This window comes from Camelus bactrianus, chromosome 13 (genome assembly GCF_048773025.1).
Source record: "Camelus bactrianus isolate YW-2024 breed Bactrian camel chromosome 13, ASM4877302v1, whole genome shotgun sequence".
Classification (NCBI taxonomy): Eukaryota; Metazoa; Chordata; class Mammalia; order Artiodactyla; family Camelidae; genus Camelus; species Camelus bactrianus.
The window spans coordinates 32,662,085-32,680,845 of NC_133551.1; the positions used below are offsets into that span (position 1 = coordinate 32,662,085).

Consider the following 18,761-nt stretch of genomic DNA (forward strand, 5'->3'; position numbering starts at 1 on the left):
AGCTAGCAGTTGACTACAAAATTGTGAGAAGGCCCAAAGAGGTACAGTATATACAGAGGTTTCTTAATCAACAAGTGAAAATCACATATCGTCAAATATCCTCATTAGTCCATTAGGAAGGTGTGCCACATTGGAGAATGACCTATTATCGCTCACTGGAATGTAATCCAGATTTTCCCCAGCTCTGGAAGACTACATTAAGTATAGATTTTTGCATTTAACAGCTATTATTATACTGCTATTCTTTAAATGTTAGCATCTCAATCTAAGGAGATACTCCCACTATAAGATAATCATGGTAAAAGCAGATTAACATCTCCAAAGCATATACACATTGAGTGATTACCACGAGGAACTACTCACAGCACACAGACACATATATACACCCCCCATACACACACCTATCCCATCTCTCTCTTAGAAAGTATCGTATCTTGTTCATTTTTGCATTCTCAAGATGTAATTGCATCTAGCAGATTCCCAGTAAATGACATAGCAAGGATGTCAGTGTCATCACTGTGATATAGCAAGGATTTTAAGTTTAAGAAGATTTGATTTTTTGAGTCCCTGATTTTCCACTTACTGAAAGTGCAACACTAAGCAGTTTGTGATGGAAGACCAATTAATTATGCCAAGGCTACTTCTAACACAATACCCATATATTGGTTCTTGCCCCCAAAACATCTTTAACTTACTGCCTGACATTTTGAAATTCCATGCCTCTGCTGTTACTGCTTACTCCATTTTCATACGTTTCTTCTATCAACTCATATTCAACCTTCAAGAACCATCCCAACTGCCAAATTCTCCATGAAATCTTCCCTTATAAATTAAAAACATACTGATCATTAATCACTGACTTCTCATAATACTTGTATTTTCAGTATCATATATTTTTGTCACATGATTAAACTATCTTCTAATCACTACCCAAATAAGAATTTTAGCTCCTATGGACATGGAATGTCATTTTCCAGAGTTTAAAAGGAAACATATTGCTAGGCATATAGTACATACTTTCAGTTAAAACTTGCCTAGTTAACTGAACGGGATGGGGAGATGAACCTACAATTAAAAAAATTTAAAAAAGGAAAATAATTCCCTGATGAATTAACTGCATTTCTGCATGTGCATTTTATTGATGTGTATGTGGGAGTGTGTGTATTTTTCTCTTTTTTAAGAATACAACCATTGTCTATGGGGAGAAAGGAGTTGATTTTTATTTTTTGTTTGTTTTGTTTTTGTTTGTTTTTGGTCCACTGGGATAATAAAAGTCATAGAGGATGTTAAGCAATTTCCTACACCTGAAAAAAATCCAACTATCTAGATTTTCTGAAATTGCTCTAGACTTGTGGTCAATGTGGAAGAATTTATTACCATTCTCTAACAAATAAAAGAATGGATAATGACTCTCTTTAGGGTTGAGAAACAAGTTTCTATCCAGAGTCTGACCTACTTCAATAAATTCAGCTGACACTGGCTATGAAATTAGTACTTAAGTTTTTAAAACTGCTAAAGTGCCCTTAAAGTAACCCAGAAGGACAACCCAACTGTACCTATGGGAGCTTCACTTGGGAAGGGCAAAAAGGATTCCTTCCACTGTGATTAATTCTACAAATTCATTTACATGAGATTCAGAATTACGTAAAGAAAACATATTAATGTTTATTTACAAAGCTTAAATTTTGTCTCATTTTAGGAAAATGAGCTTAAGCACCTCTTAAGTGTTCATTTTATTAACTGCTGAACTATTTAAAATTATGTTAGAATTTTAAAAACAAGTAGTTTCTTTGATAACAATACATGTTAATTGCCTTTCCTTTGAAATTTTAAACATTCTAAGAGAAGAGAATGTAGCTAAAATTTTCCATAATAACCGCCCTTAGTGAGTAAGAAGACACATTACAAATAGCAATAAGCTGAGAGAAACTATAAAATATATTCATTTCCAAAGAAGAAATAAAGGACTAATACAAAGCAAGTTCACCTGAGCTTCTTCACTCCAGTGCTTCCTAATTCTTAAAACAAGAAAAACAAAAAACAAACTAAAATAAGCAAGTTAAAAACAAAAATTACCCAAAAAAAACCCAGTATTTTATTTCATAGAAGGAAAAACTCTCATGGAACCACAGATGTTATACTCATTGATAAATCCTCCCAGCCTCCTATGATATGGACGTTCTTCACCTATGAATGCTCAATGTTAGACTATGATGGACAGAATCACCATTTTTCTTAATCCTTAGCATTTTTATTTTTCTCATCTAAAAATTGACAGAAGTATTTAACAACCAACTTGCCAACAGGCAACTACAAAAGATGCCTACAAATATTCTACTAATGTGCAATAACAATACTCATACAGTAATCCGAAAGTACTCTTGTTCTGTTGACTTTCTTACAAGACAATTTAAGAGTAAGGTTTAAAATAAGTAACAGGAGTCCTGTTTTCCAGTTGAGGGAAGTAACTAAGTAAACTCAGACTTAAAGAGAGAAATGTTAGCGTAAGTATTATATGTAAGCCACAGGGGTGGAAAAGTATCACATATGCATATTGTCCTCTACTCAATTTCCATTAAGCATGTGATTATATAAACCAGTAATACTGAAATGGTGTGATTTTTAAAATTATATTATTTAACCTTATACCCTGATTTTAGTTTTTTCAATTTTATCTCAATATAAAGAGTGCAAAGAAATTAATGTATCTGTCAAAATTAGAAGATAAAAGGAAAATTAGAAGACACAGGACTGCAAACTAAATAATGACCAGGAATAATACAGTGCTGAAGTAAGAAAAGGGAATGACTAACCAAAGGACCAGTTATGGATTGAAAGCAAAGGTAACACAAATCACCTATTTCATATGACAACTTTTAATTAGGCTTTTCCTCAGCTCTCTTCACTCCACTCCAGCTATCAGTTAACTCCCTCCTTCCATTCCCTAAAGAACTTCTTAAAAGTTGCTATGTCCACTTGTTAATTCCCAGTTAGTCTTTATTTCATTATGGTCTGATAATTAGGAGGCTCACAATGGTCTCCTAGTGATCCTTTATCTATTTTTAATCTTTATTCTACTTGACATGTCTAAAACTTGACACTGTTGGCCAGTCCTTATTACCTAAAATTCTCTGATTTCCTGGCTTCCAGGATAACAACTTCTCCAGGATCTAATCCTACATGGTTTCTTCTCAGTCTCCTTTAATCATTACCGCCTTCTCTGTGAAGATGATCAGCAGTTACATCTGTTTTCTTCTTGCACTACAGATGCTCCCAACTCTGTGGCTTCAACTATCATCTACATTAACCTTTTGTAAATATCAGAATAACCTGTGGAGCTTTAAAAAATACAGATGAAACTAGTGTCCAGCAACATGAAAGACTTAGAAGGTCAGAAAAACTCCTCCAGCACAGGACAGTTATATGTTTTTAATTATTTATTTTATATACTATACACATACAATTTTAATGTATGGTTGAATTAGCAGCAAAATAAGAGAATTCCTTAGAGGCCAGAAACCATTTTTTTTTAAAGCGTAGATCCAGAAGAGTAAGAATTTGTCCTGAAGGTATCCAATGATCTTACTGAAAAGCTCTATGCAGTGAGTAAGCAGGCAAAGCCTAGTACCTGAACAGGTAGGAATTCAATGTCAGATAATCTCTATTAGGATGAAAAGCACAATGCTTTTGGAGAGATGGTAAAGATAGTATTTATCTTTGCCTTGGCCCTTGGTCATACAGGAAAAAAGAAGTTTCCTGAAAATTCCTAACTGTAAGCCTATATTCACCCAGTTTGGGGTCTGAATTCACACTAAGCATTTGCCAAAGAAATCTTAAAACGAGAATTTAATTTGATGTTCATTAATAGTGTTCCAGGTGCCTAGCAAGAGAAAACCCAAACCCTCTGGAAAAACACACAGTAAACTCAGGTCTCAAAGAATTACCACAGATAAAAGCTCTAAGTAATATGGGCTCTCAATTGGAAAAAAAAAAACAAAAAAAACCACTAAACTCATGAAGAAACAAAATACCATAAGTTAGAGTCAGCAGAAACAACAAACTATGAAATCAGACCACAGACATTAGAATTTTCTGATAGAGAATATAAAATAATCATGGTTAGTATGTTTAAAGATATAAGTGAAGACATAGAATATGGAGATGATGATCAGAAATGATAAAAAAGATCTGAAAAAGAAACAAGTAGAACTTCTGGAAATAAAAAATGTAATAACTGAAATTTAAAAGCTCAATAGACAGTTAAAAAACAGAATAAAAGAAAAATTAATGAACAGGAAGATATATCTGATGATTATGAAGAAAGCAGTACAAAAAACCATGAGATGGAAAATACAAGCAATTATAAGACACAGAGGAGAGAATGAAAAGACCAATATTTATCCAATAAGAGTTGCACATAGAGAAGAGAAATGAGGGAGATGCAATATTTGAAGAGATAACTGAAGATTATAAGTCAATGCAGTGAAGAAATTGTCTATTTTATTCTCTGCTATATCACCTACCCTTGGCACACAGTAAGTGTCCTATGCAAATCTGTTAAATGAATTAAAGACCAAAGATATAACATATATCCAACCAGAGTTCTACAAGGAAGAAAAAGAATAAGACACAGTGGCTGAGCAGTTTCTAAACAGACAGAAGGCACCATTCCTTAGAATCAGAAATCCCAGACAATCCTAAAAGGATAAATTTTTTAAATATTCACACAGATACTTCATAGTGAAATTACAGCAAGAGAGAACAGACAAACTGCCTACTAAGGAATAATAATTTGACAGCTGATATTTGAACATCAGCAACAGAACTAAGATAACAAACAGAGATTTTCAAAATATTAGGAGAAAGTAACTGTCAATGCAGAATTTCATACTCACAAAAATTTTACGATTGAGAGCGAAAAAAAGGTATTGTCAGACAAAAATGGAGTTTGCCAACAACAGACACACACACACACCCTCCCAGAGATGTACTTCAGGAAGAAAGAAAATGACCTCTAAAGAAGATGTAATATGTAAAAAGAAGGGTAAGCAAAGAAAATATGTAATTGTATTTACTATGTAAATATCAATTGTATAAAACAACAGTGACTAACATCTAAAAATCATGAAAGAACTAAAATCTTAGGCAATAATAACATTTTAATTTGCGGCAAGAGGTAAAGATTTGTAACTACAAATCTAAGGTCCTTGTAGTTCAAGGAGAGGATATAAATATGAACTTCCAATTGTTAAGTTAAATATATATGTGAAAATCTCCAGACTAAGCCCTGATAGAACAAAATAAAATATAGCTTCCAAACCAGTAGGAAAGAGAAAGTGGAATTACAGAAGGGAATTGGTTAGATAGATTTATACCATAGGGATTCAGAGACAGAGAGTTAAAGAAAAAAGATATACCAAGCAAAAATTAACCTAAAGGAAACTATCAAAGCTATATTAATTTTATAGGAAATAGGCTCTAGGACAAAAGTATTACTGTAAATAAACAGGGACACAACAGTGAAATCATGTAATTCAACTCACAAGGAAAAAAATCTAAACCGCCTAATAATACAGATCCAAAATATACAAATAAAAATTGACAGAACTACAAGGAGAAACTGCACCTCTCTCAATAACAGGTAGATCAGCTGAGCAAAAATCAGTATGAATATTAAAAAGAGCAAAAATCAGTATGAATATTAAAAATTTGCATCAAAACAATTGATATTGAGTAAATGGATATATGCAGAATAATAAACTGGAGAACATATTTGTTTTAAGCACACACAGAACATTTACAAAAGTTGACCACATATTAGGCCAAGTCTCAACACATTTCAAAGAATTAGTCCCATGCATAAAGATTCTCCTATTACTACGCAATTAAATTAAAAATATCAGGGATAATTTTTAAAGCCTAAATATTTTTAAAAATTTAAATATACTTCCAAATAACTCATGAGTCAAAGCATAATCACAATAGAAAGTAGAAAATACTGTAGGGTTGTACTTGAAAGGAAATTTATAGCTTAAATGACTGAATTAGAAAAGACAAACTTAATGAGCTAAAGCATCTGACTGAACAGTTAACAAAAGAACAAACCTAAACATACTATTGAGAGGATGGGCAAAGCTCAAATTAGTTTTTGAAAATACTAACAGAATCAATAAACATCTAATAAGACTAATTTTTTTAATGAAACAACATCAACTATACTAGAAATAAAAAAAGGACCATAAGCAGTAATACAGCAGAAGTATAAAAGGTAAGAAAATATTATGAATAATTTTATGCCAATACTTTTAAAAACTCAGGTAAAATGGGCAAATTCCTAGAAAAATAAAATTATAAAATAAATCAAGAAGAAATAGAAAGCCCAAATGGTCCTATAACCATTGAAGAAATTAAATCACTAAATATTTTCCCACAAGAAAATTCCAGTCCCAAAAAGTTTTGCTAGCAAGTTCTAACCAAGCATTTAAAGCACAAACAATTCCAATCTTTCTTACTATCCCAGGTTTTAGGAAAAGAGGGTATACTCCCTAATTCATTTTATGCAACTAGCAGAACCTTGATAACAAACCTGACAAAGGCATTTTAAAGAAGTAAAACTGCAGGCCTATTTTACATGTGAGCACAGATGCTAAAATCATAACTAAATATTAATAAGCCAAATCTAGCAATATACTTTTTAAAAAAGATAACATACCACAGTTATTCTAGGAACGCAAGACTGGTTCAATGCTAGAAAGAACAAAAATACACTCAATAGTGAATTAAATGCACTCATTAAAATTAGGAATAAGACAAAAATGTCTGAATCACTACTTCTATTCAACACTATAAGGTCCTAGCATTAAAAAAAAAGAAATAAAAAGGGTAAGGAGCAGAAGAGAAGAAATAAAACTGTCATTATTCACAGATCACTTTTTTTTTACACAGAAAATCCAAAAGATACTTCAGATAAATTATTAGAATTATAAGTTTAGGAAGGTTGCCAATATAAAATAATCAACCACATTTTTATACCCCAGGAGCAAGCCTTTAGGAAAGTAATTTTTAAAAAACCATACTATCTAATGGTGAGGAAGAAAATATTTAAGATACCTAATAATACATCTAAGAAAGGATATGTAAAATTTCTATGTAGAAAACTGGAAAATTTTGTTGAAAGACATTAAAGAAGATTTAAATAAATGGAGAAACACACTATCTTAATGAATTAGAGGTCCTACTATGTAATGATTGCCAATTTCCCCAAATTAATCAATAGTATAGAATATAATTCCAATCAAAATCTCAACAGCATTTTTCATAGGATTTTAACAATCTGATTTTTAAAGACATATATGGAAGTATTAGCTTTCTATTGCTCCACAACAATTATTACAAAATTAGCAGCTTAAAACAATATTCTTTTATAATCCAACAGTTCTATAGGTCAAAAGTCTGGGTAGGCTTAACTGGGTTCTCTGCCTAGGGTTTGACAAGACCAAAGTAAGGTGTCAGCCAGTCTGGGCTCTTATCTGGAGGTCTGGGGAAAGAAATCACTTCCAAGTTCATTCACACTATTAGTTGCAGGTTGGAGGTCCCCATACCTTGCTGATTTTAGCTGGGGGCTACTCTCTGCAACTAGAGGCCACTCCTACTTCTTCTCATATGGCCCCCTCCATTGTCAAACCAGCAACACTGCTGAGTCCTTAAGCTCTGAATCTCTATGGGACTTCTTCCGCTGCCAGCTGGAGAAGTTCTCTGCTTTTAAGGTCTCCTGTGATTACTGTGGGCAAACCTGGAAAATCCAATGCAAATCTCCCTATCTTAAAGTCAACTATTCCATATAACATAACACAATCACTCCCAAGTAGATCTCATCATTTTCACAGGTTCTGGGAATTAGGGCAGAACATCTTTGGGGGGCATTTAAGAATTCTTCCTACTACAAAATGAAAGAGCAAAGCCTAGAATAGCTAAGAAACTAGTAAAGTGGAACTATCAGGTGGGAGATGCAGATTTGTGGGAAAGGATGGACTACTGTTTTTCCCTATCTCACATGTTATACACAAAATTCAGTTCTAAGGAGATAAAGCCTTAAAGAGGAAAGAGCAAAAAAAAAAAAAAAAAAGAGGAAAAACAAATCTTACAACTTTTAGAAGAAAATCTTAGGAAAATATCTTTGTGACCTAGGAGTAGAGAAGGATTTTTAAAGATACAAAAGCCACAAATCATAAAGGAAAAAATTAAAAATTTCATTATTTTGAAATCAAAAACTCCTGTTCAACAAAAGACATCTTAAAAGTGCAAAAAGATAAGCCACTAACTGGGAGAAGATATTTGCAATTTATACAAAGTTTAGGTTCCAGAATACAGAACACATAAGAAAAAAAAAAATATATATATATATAAAACACATAAGAAAAAAAGAATAGAAATGTACAAATGACATAAGCAAATACCACAGAAAAGGAAACACAAATGACCAATAAACCAAAAAAAATGCTCAACCTTTTAAAAATGAAGGAAATACAAATTAAATAAATTCAAACTAAATGAATTCAGCAATGAAGAAAATTAAAATTAAAATCACAATGACTTATCATTTCACTCATTCTAGCTTGGCGAAAATTCAACAGTTTAACACTATCAAATGCTGTGAAGAATGGGGAGTTAACAGGAACTCTCCCACTTGGAAACTGCCTCAACATTAGAAAGCCTTAGAATGGACCACCTACATAAAATGTGCTCCAGGAACTGGCACAAATGATTTCTAGTTCATCTCTTGTTCTTGCTTTGTTCTAGCTCTGAAGTTAGGTGTAAGCTTAGAGAGAAAATGGAAAAAATAAGACCCGCCTACTTTGGTTCTAGCCAAGAACAAAGAAGTCCTGCTGTTTGCCCTGCCTAGGGCACCAGCACCAGAAGGCTGCACTGGAGCATGAAGCTGAAGCCTAACTAATAACAAAGTGTTTTCTGTGATCAGCTGAAGATGGATTTATGTGTTCCCGTGCCCCTAGCCAAATTCCATCTCTCGAAATTCCCCCTTTCCCATATGACTAAAATCCACTCAAATCTTAACATACCCAGAAGAGAATTCATTATGTTCCCCCACTGAATCTGCTCTTCCTCTGTTTTCAGTCTCAGAATCTCTAAACTTAGAAACCAGACTTATTCTCAAACTCTTCCTTATGTATCCTCATATGAAATTTGTCATTAAATTTTGCTGATTTTTACCTAATGTGGCTCTCAAATTTATTCTAGCCCAGGCCCTCATCGTCCCTTGCCAAGCCCACTGCAATCAGCTACGCACAACTTCAAATAAGTACTATGAACATAGGTGAGGCCACTGCATATAGATGCTGCCCGTGTGGTCTTTCGACCATCAGTCTCTCCACTTTCTACTCCAAACACAATGCTGCCTCTAAAGCTGTCTTCTTTAAAAAAAAAAAAAAATCTGATTATGTAAACTCCTGGCTTAAAAACCTCTATTGCTCAAAAGATAAATCCCTCACACATTATTTTGGCTCACAGTCTGGCTCCAGTTTATTTCTACCACTGCATCTCTTATTGTTCCACTTACCATGCACCCTGTATTCCAGTAACACTTACGTCCTCACTACACTTCAAAAGAACTCCCGTTCTCTGCTCATGCGATTTCCTCTTACTGGAATACTCTTCCTCATCAACTTTTCTGCCTAGTAAAATCTTTCTCTCCCTTTTAAAACAAACTTAAACACCACATTCTAAGCCATTCTCATCTGAAATAGAAGTCCCTTGCAATCCCAGTCTACTTTGTTTACATCACACTATTATTTTAATGTAGCATATATTTACACGTCTGCCCTACCCACTAGACGGAACTTCTCTAGGGAAGTAAAAGTGTGATTCTAGGACCCAACTACATCATGGAGTGGGGGGTCTCCCCGACACAAGCAAATCTCTGGACACCATTTCAATGGTGTCCCAAATCTCTGGTATCCCATTTCAACTCAATTCTGACACTATCAACCCAGAGATAGCAACAGACTCCACAAGTTATTGGTTCAGTCCTACAAGGCTGCATCCCCACACCGCCCACACACTTCAGACATCAGTCTCAGGACCTACTTGTCTTGTACTGCCTACAGATTGCAGGTTACAAAGACCCCCTCCGACTCAGGATGCCAACCGCAAGTCCAGGTTATCACGTGTACTTCTGACCGACAGACTGTAGATCAGAGGTACCCACAATCTCCTCTTTAAGTTTGATCAATTTGCTAGAGGGACTCACAGGACTCAGAGAAATATTTTACTTACTAGATTACTGATTTATTGTAAAAGGATATAATTCAGGAACAGCCAGATGGAAAAGATGCATAGGGCAAGGTATGGGGAAAAGACATGGCGCTTCCATGGCCTCTCCAGTCATGCCATTCTCCCCACACCTCCATGTGTTCACCAACCCGGAAGCTCTCCAAACCCAGTCCTTTTGGGGTTTTATGGAGGCTTCATTACATGGGCATGGTTGATTAAATCACTGGCCATAGGTAAGGATTCAACCTCCAACGCCACCTTTCTCCTCCCCAGAAATCAGGGAGTAGGACTGAAAGTTCCTACCCTCTAAGCAGGTTGGTTCACCTGGCAACCAGGCCCCATCCTTAGATGGGGTCCCAAAGCTACATCATTAACATAAGAAAAGACAACTTTATCACTCTCACTTTAAAAATTCCAGTGGTTTTAGGAGCTCTGTGCCAGAACCCAGGATGAAGAGCAAATATATACGTCTCATTATGAATCACAATATCATAGGAGGATACCATTTATTATTCTTGGTCTAAAGACCCTAAAGACCAGACCTAAAGACTTGATCACCAGCAAGACCTATTTTTGCAGCACGGCAGACACTCAATAAATATTCTGGGGTTAAATGATCTGATGTGAGGATCAAATGAGATAACAGCTGATTAATGAGTCATTAATGTGCTAACTATATTCCTACACTATTAAAAATAAAACACAATTCACAGGTATTATCTCAATCCCTTAAAGTACTTATTAATATTCTCACTTTGCAGAAGTACACAAGATTCATGGAGATTAAGAACCTTCTCGAAGATCAGGCTGCCAACAGGTGAAAGAACTAAGATTTGAACCCAAGTCTATTGCGGCATTCAAGTGATTTTACTTCCTCCATATTCCTTAAACTCATTTCTCCACCTTTCAACTATCTGCCTTAACTCAAAGCTTCTTTCTCAGAAGCCACAGAGCAGAGTCATAAAAACACTGATTTTGGAATAAAATAAAACTATATTTGAGTCCCAGTTGTCTTGTATTGGTTACCTCATTTTCCATTTGTAAATTAGAAACAATACCAATCTTCAGTGGTTGTGGTAAGTATTGAGGGAAATGCTCAGTGTCTAGCTTTTGGTAGACATTCAAAAAATAGTAGCTTTTACATCTATTATTAGGATAGTCTCATTTGTCTCTTTACCTCCAACCTTCTTTCTATAATCATTTTTCATTACAATAAAAGTTATTTAAAAAATAAAGCAGATAAAGAATAAGGACCTACTGTATAGCATAGGGAACTATATTCAATATCTTGACTATCTTCAATAATGGAAAAGAATCTGAAAAAGTATATGTATGTGTGTATATATATATATATATAAATATATATATATATATATATATAAAACTGAATCACTTTGCTGTACACCTGAAACACAACATTGTAAATCAATTGTACTTCAATTTAAAAAAAAGACATATTATGTCTCTGAAAAAAAAGTTATTTTTTTAAAACACAAATAATTTCCAAAGCTAAGAGTATAGCCGAATCTCTAGCCACTCCCTCTCCATCCTTTTGGTTCCTTCTTCTTATGCTATCCAATACCGAATATTATAACCATGCTCTCATGCCACCTACTGTGGCTTTGCACATGTTCCGCTGTCTAGAATACCTTTCCCATTTCATTTGCCTAGCAAATTCCAACTCATCCTTCAAACTTGAACTCAAACATCATCTTCTCCAAAAACTTTTCTCTAATGCATCCTATCATTCATTTCTGTTACCTTTGAACCTCACACATACTTCAACATTATAATTATCACATTGTATTGTGAATACTTATCTACTAAAATATGGGCCCTTTAAGTACTGGATTCTCACCTTGTATTTCTAGCACTTAACACAGTGCCTGGAACCTGAGAGGTATTAAACAAATATGTACAAGGTTAAATTTAATCCCATCCCCAGTCTCTAAGACCACACTCCATCTATTCCCCCTCCCTCTCTCTCACATCATTCCCAATCTTATCCTCTACTGGCCTTTTCCTTCCAGTGTAGTAACATGCCTTCTCTATCCTAAATAAAAAAGGCTCCTTTGATTCCGCTCCCCTCTTGAAGTACTAGATTATTTCTCTCTTCAATGCCTAATACATAATTGTTTCTCAATTTGTCATCTTCCCAGTTAGAATACATTTTTGTTTTCTCATGTCACAAAGCCCATGCTTTTATTTACTTCTTACACAAATTCTTTTTATTAGAATTAGATGTTTAAGTGTATTTTCTTGACCACACCAATAAAATATGAAATTCCTCTCTGTCCTGATCAGAAAACATCAAACTATTACCAAAAATAACCCCAAACAACAAACAAAAAGCCAAAATAAATTCCCTATCTTAAACAGAAAAATGTGTTACCTGAATAAGAATTCAGAGAAACTGTCCACCGTACTGTTAGTCCTATTAAGACCACAGCTGTCATCAAGTACCATTTCTCCATATTTCTTCTTCAAATTTAGGGAGGGGGACTTATGCGGAATACTTTTAACACGTAGTCAGTTACTTCTTTTCTTGATCAGAGAAATGTTATCAATTCTTTGGAATTAGGAGTTTGACAGGATTTTAAGTGATGCTTCGTTTCCAAACAGTTAAATATTGATTTTTATGTCAATGAAGAAGCCTGAAGGGAAAAAAGAAAAAAAGATACCAAGACTTAGCTGGGCATAGCACCTCCAACAACAAACCCATTAACCACAGAAAGATGAAGAACTGGGGGTGGGGAAGCTGGGGAGGAATCGAGGAAAGGGGATAGTTTTAAGTTTCTTATTTCCCAGTCTTCTAGTTGAGAAATGTACTTCAAAAGGTAGCTCTCCCTATTAAATGGGACTCAGTATATCTAAAGGTATAGTAAGGATCTGCTCTTGCAAGGAAATACTTCTGAGTGAAGACAAACAACAGATGTGTAGACAGTGGAACAGTCAGTTCTAAACAGAGCATATGCTCACCTACAGGTAAGGACAAGACCAAAAAGGTAAACAAAGGGGTGATTTTATCTTTGGTATAGAGAGAAAGAGGAATTTTATCTTTCAATTTAGCTTGAGAAAAATCTTCCGCTAAAGTAATTTACATAGTTTAATTTTTACTTCTTTTCTTCCAAAATACACTTGCACTAACTACACCAATTTTCCATCCTAGAGAATGAAACTTTGCAAGAATCAGTAAGAATAGCCCCAACTCTGAGGAGAAAATACAAAAGCAGTAAAATGCAATTAACCACTTACATGCTTCATTTTTTTCACTTTTTCCCTTGGGTTGGGGGGCATTTAAAAGTAAAAAGATTTGAAAAATTGTAGGCCATTTTAACCACAGGATATAATTTAATTTAAATATTTTCAGAAAAATACCATTAACAAATCAACTGAAAAATTTAGGGGAAAACTGGCATAGTCCATCTATGGGGCAAAAAAGTATCTTCTTACTTAAAATAAAAATAGCAAGGGACAACTCTAGAACAAGTAAGTCCAGCATCTCAATCAGGCAGAATGACTCAAAGCATTTAATAAGGCTATGTGAATATATTATTCAAATTTGGTTTATATAAAAATTCCCCTTGTATTTATTCCTTCCTACGGCATCCACCTTTGATCATTTCACTGTTCACTAGAAATTCTACCACAGAGCCAAGATAAGAGGAAAAATTAAGATTAAATCACTTTCCAATGTTAATTCCAGGTTTGACACGGTTTATAGGTCATTATAAACTTCTCAAATCCCTTTTTAGTCTAACTTGAAAAGCCCCTTTTATCAACATGCTACACTATATATTCCAGAATCACAATGTAACATTCTATTTTCTACTAAGACATCAAGCTGAAAATCAATTTTACAAATCTAATTTCTGGATTTAAAAATACTCCATCTGGGAAACATATCATTAATAGGACCAAGTTAAATCAATTATTCACAGTTCCATAACCATCTTTAAGTACTTCCCCAAGAACCTTAAGTAACAAAAATAAGACAACCAATAACACTTAACAATCATAATGAACTTAAAAAGATCATAATGCTTAACTAGTAACATGCTGATCCAGTCTGCTGAGAACACAATGGTATGACAGCTAACTGATGGATGAAAGAATCCTATCCAAAAAGATTTGGACAACATCTATAATGGACCAAATCTAACTCCAGAAATCATGACAGGGATAAATTCAAGTAAATTCAAAGTCCTGTATTTAAATGTGAAAAACCAGCAAAATCAACGACCTGAATACTGAAGAGGAGACAACAGATAATAAATGACCATGATTAGTTCTGTATGGAACCAGAACTGATAATTAATGTTACATTAAATATTAGGAAGGCTTTTCTAACAATTAGAGCTGCCCCCAAAACTAAATGAGCTTCTTGAGAAAGGAGTTCCTCTTCAACAGGTTCAAACAGAAGCTAAGCAGCCACATTACAAGAATATTTTTAGGGTTGAGAACAGATAACTAATTTCTACACTGCATTCTAAATCTGATTTTGGATGCATATTACATGCCCAAATTAACATAAATCCTGACAATACAAAAGATGATTTGGTTTCCCCACATGTCAACTTATGCTCTAATCCCCAATAGTTGCCAAGTATTGCCACTTTTGTAGGGTTTCTTTGATGAATAAAACAGATAGGTCATCCCATCCTCCACAAGTGGCTCATGCTATAAACTGAAGGACATCAAAAACATCATCTCCTGACATCTGTTATACTTCGAATAAAATCCAAATATCCTAGCCATAAGACCCTCTATGATCTGACCTCTGCCTACCTTTCCAATTTCATCTCCTCCCACTTTCCCACAAGGTCTCCCCTCTTTTTAGAACCTGTCAATTTTCTTCATACCTCAGTTCCCTTCCACTCCTATTCCCTCTGCTGGGAATGCTCTTAAGCCAGCTCTATGGCCAATCTTTTGTCATTTATGTTATAGCTAAAGTCATCCACTCAGTAAGTTCATCCCTGACCACTCTTTTAATGTCTCCACTTCTTGTTTTTACCATTACCTTCTTTTATTTTCTTCCCAATTCTTTTTACTATCAGAAATTATATTTTCACAAAACATGAAACAATCTCATAAACATAATTTTGAGATTAAAATGTAGACACAAAAGAATACCTATTATATGGTTCCATTTACAAAAGGCTCATAAATGGGCAAAACTAATTTTGTGATGCCAGAAACCAGGAAAGCGTTTACCTCTGGGGAGGAGAGGGGATGGTGACTGGAAGTCCCCAGGGATGTCTTCTGAGAAGATGCCGTGAATGTTGTCTCCTGATTTCAGTGGTGGTTAAAAGTCCTGTTTACTTAATGATAAACCAACCAGTTACAATTTATGATTTCTGTACAGTATCTTCTTGTATATATGCTATATTCCAATTTAAAAAAGTATAAAAGAAATTACATTTATTAGTCAATTAGAGTATAAGCTCCATGCAAGCAGGGATCCCCCTATCTTAGTCGCTGCTCTGATCCTTGCACTTAGAACAATGTTGGCAGAAAGCCGGTACTGTGTGTGTGTGTGTGTGTGTGTGTGTGTGTGTGTGTGTGTGTGTGTGTGTGTGTGTGCGCGTGCGTGAAGAAGGGAGGTTCCTAATTTTACTGAGTCCTTTGTGGTTAAAGATATTATGTAAGGCTTTTAACCGATCTCTTCTTGAACGGTAATAAGGGCTCTTTATTACATTTCCCATCTGTAAAGCAAAGTACAGTAACTTCCTAACCCACCCTCGCTCCTTGAAGTCGCCACGCGGGCAGCAGTTTTCAGTCCCACTTTGCCACGAGGGTGCGTCTGGACAGAAGAAAAGTCTGCCGTCCACTCCCCAGGGCCGAATCTGTTCCTTTTATTCTGAAAGGTCCTTTCCCCAGGGTGGACACCGCATGAGGCAGTGCTGCTCTCCCAGGCGAGCACGTCTCGCCAAGGGGACCCCTCCTGACTCTTTCTCCGGCGGGCCAGACCCTCGGGGCCGCAGGAACAGGATGCCAAGCCACTGCAGCCCGGGGTCCCACCACGTCATCGCGTCCCCCACTCGACCCCCCAAGCGGGCCTGCTGACTGGGCTGAGGAGGCTTCGCGCGCCGAACCACTGAGCGAAGGGGAGCCGGGAGCCGTGCCGCCAGCCCCCAGGCCCTCCCCACCCTGGCCCGGCGCTCCAGAACCCCCAGAGACCCGGCCTCTTACCCCGCCGCCCGCAGAACGCGGAGATTCGCGCCGCCGCGGATCCCAGGAAGGCGCCTGCGCGCTCGCCCCCGCGGCGGAGGGCCCCAGCGGCCTCCCTTCCGCGTCCGCGTGCTCGCGCGCCGCACACGCGCCCGGCGCGGGAGCGAGCCCGTCTAGCGTGAGGGGAGGGGCGGGGAAAAGGCGCGGAGAGAAGGAGGCCGGCTTCGGAGGCGGGGCACGAGTGTCCGGAACCCGAGAGGCCTGGCGTCCCGGGTGAGGCTTGGGGCAGGTGGAAAGCCCCTTGCTCTTCTTTCCTGGGATTGCGGCCAAGGCCCGAGCGGATGCTTAGTCCACGGATTCCTGTCAGGGGCGCGTCCTGGCTCGCCTCACAGAGTGGACAGTCCCTGGCTGGTCCTCATCAGCGGGCAGGACGTCTTCCTCTGCGCCATCTTCTGCCTTCCAGGAGCCAGAAAGCTAACCTGCTTCACTTTCTTAAAGCTGCGTACCTGCGAAGAAGTCTGCGAAGTCACTTCATGGGAGAAACAGTATGAAACATCCGACCATTTTCGAGAGCCTGTAGGTGATGCAAAAGAACAACGCTGCCGTCCAGTAGCCACCGCGCCTTCCCCATCAGGCAGCTTGGATCACCTGTTCCCAAACTTGCAAGTAATAACCACATTCCTTTCCCCTGGTCTGAAAATGCCCTCATCCTCCCAACCCCCTTCTGAATTCTGCCATTCTATATAAGCCAGCCCCTCTAATTTAAAATCAATAAGTATCAGCAAATATTTGGCTGTGTCTATGGCTTTATTCTAAGTGGATCTGAACAACTGTTTCTGGAGTGCAGTTTCTTCATCTGTAAAATGACTAAGTGGGCTAGGTAACCTTCCAGATCTAAAATTTTATCCTCCTCAATTTAAAAGACCATCGGCCCTGGAAATATGGAGAAATATAATGGCCAAGTCCCTGCCCTCAAGAGATTTAATTCTCATTGGAAAGGCATTTTCATGCAAAAAGTTTAGAAAGCAATAGAAGAGCACATGCTAAGTGTCAGATTATGCATTAAGCACTGAGGGAGTTCTGAGAAGAGGGTTCACTGTAAACTAAAAGCTACTGGGAAATGCTTTCCCTGGAGGAGTCAGCTGACCTCTGAAGAAAAGCCCAGGCTTAGTAAGCCTGGAGGATGGGAGTAGGACTCCTGAGAAAGGAAATGGTTCAAGGCAAAGTTGTGGCAGTTGAAAAGTACAATGCATTTCCTCCAGTTTAGATGGTGGTGATGAAGCTAATTGTGGAAAGCCGTGAATACCAGGCTGTGGTGTTTGGAACTTATTCAATTATCAGTAAGGGGCCATTAAATGACTTTTAGCATTTAATGACTTTCAGCAAGTGTACAGTACAGTGTTAGAGAAAATTTAAAGCAGTGATAATGGATGAGATGAATCAGAAAGAGAGGTAGACATCATTACAGTAGTCCATGCATGATTAGACAAGGGCCTGGACTGAGATGGCAATAGTGGAACTGGAAAGGAAGAGATCAGTGCAAGAGGAAGCATACAGGTCTTGGTAACACAGTAGATATGTAGAAGAAGGTGAAGCAAAGGAGAGGGAAAAGTCAAGCATGGCTCCCACAGTTCAAATCTGAATTACCAGAAAAACTGAAAGATCGGGGAAGCCTGGAGGAGAAACTGGCTTGGAGGGAAAGATGATGCATTGTATTAAGTTCAAGTTGACATCAAGACAACAAACTAGTAATATTCAAGTGCCAGTTATGAATCAGAGCCCAAGAAAGAAGCTGGGGCTAAAGATCAAGATATGAAAGTCTTCATTTGGCTGAAGAATGATAGAGATAGTACAGAGGGAAAATAGACAACCATATCTGAGTACACACATATTTAAGGCTAAGAAGAAAAAGGCAAGCTGATGAAGTATATTACATGGGTAGGAGGAAATCCAGTACGTTGTACATTGCAGGATCATAAATATTAAGCATCTTATAAACAAGAACTGGGTTTGGCAAACAAAAATTGTGTTGTATTAAATCTAATTGGCTCTGTCAGTTATAAGAAGCACCATTATTTTATGCACCACTAAGAAAGAAACAAGTTACCATCTAAACTAGTTCTGATTGTAAAACATATAATTTCACAAATATCAATATGTGATAAAAGATATATCTTCAAATGATAGTTGTTATCAGTCTTTCCTTTCTGCCTCCCAACCCAGTAACTTCTGGCACAGTGTTTAGAACAAAGTTGGTGTTTATAATATTCATTGAATAAATGGTGGAAGGAACTTCAAAGCCT

The 18,761-nt window shown here is 36.8% G+C and overlaps 1 protein-coding gene across 1 annotated transcript in view; it reads right to left on the reverse strand.

The window, feature by feature from the left end:
- The window catches only part of ALG6 (ALG6 alpha-1,3-glucosyltransferase), a 50,200-nt gene extending 33,568 nt beyond the window's left edge, over window positions 1–16,632 (reverse strand). The window contains exons 1-3 of the mRNA XM_074376345.1: window positions 16,480–16,632; window positions 15,502–15,608; window positions 12,680–12,941 (exon numbers count right to left, since the gene is read on the reverse strand). Coding sequence (XP_074232446.1) covers window positions 12,680–12,761 — 82 coding nt within the window. The 5' untranslated portion in view covers window positions 12,762–12,941; window positions 15,502–15,608; window positions 16,480–16,632. The remainder of the gene's footprint in view (window positions 1–12,679; window positions 12,942–15,501; window positions 15,609–16,479) is intronic.
- Between the last annotated feature and the right edge of the window lie 2,129 nt (window positions 16,633–18,761).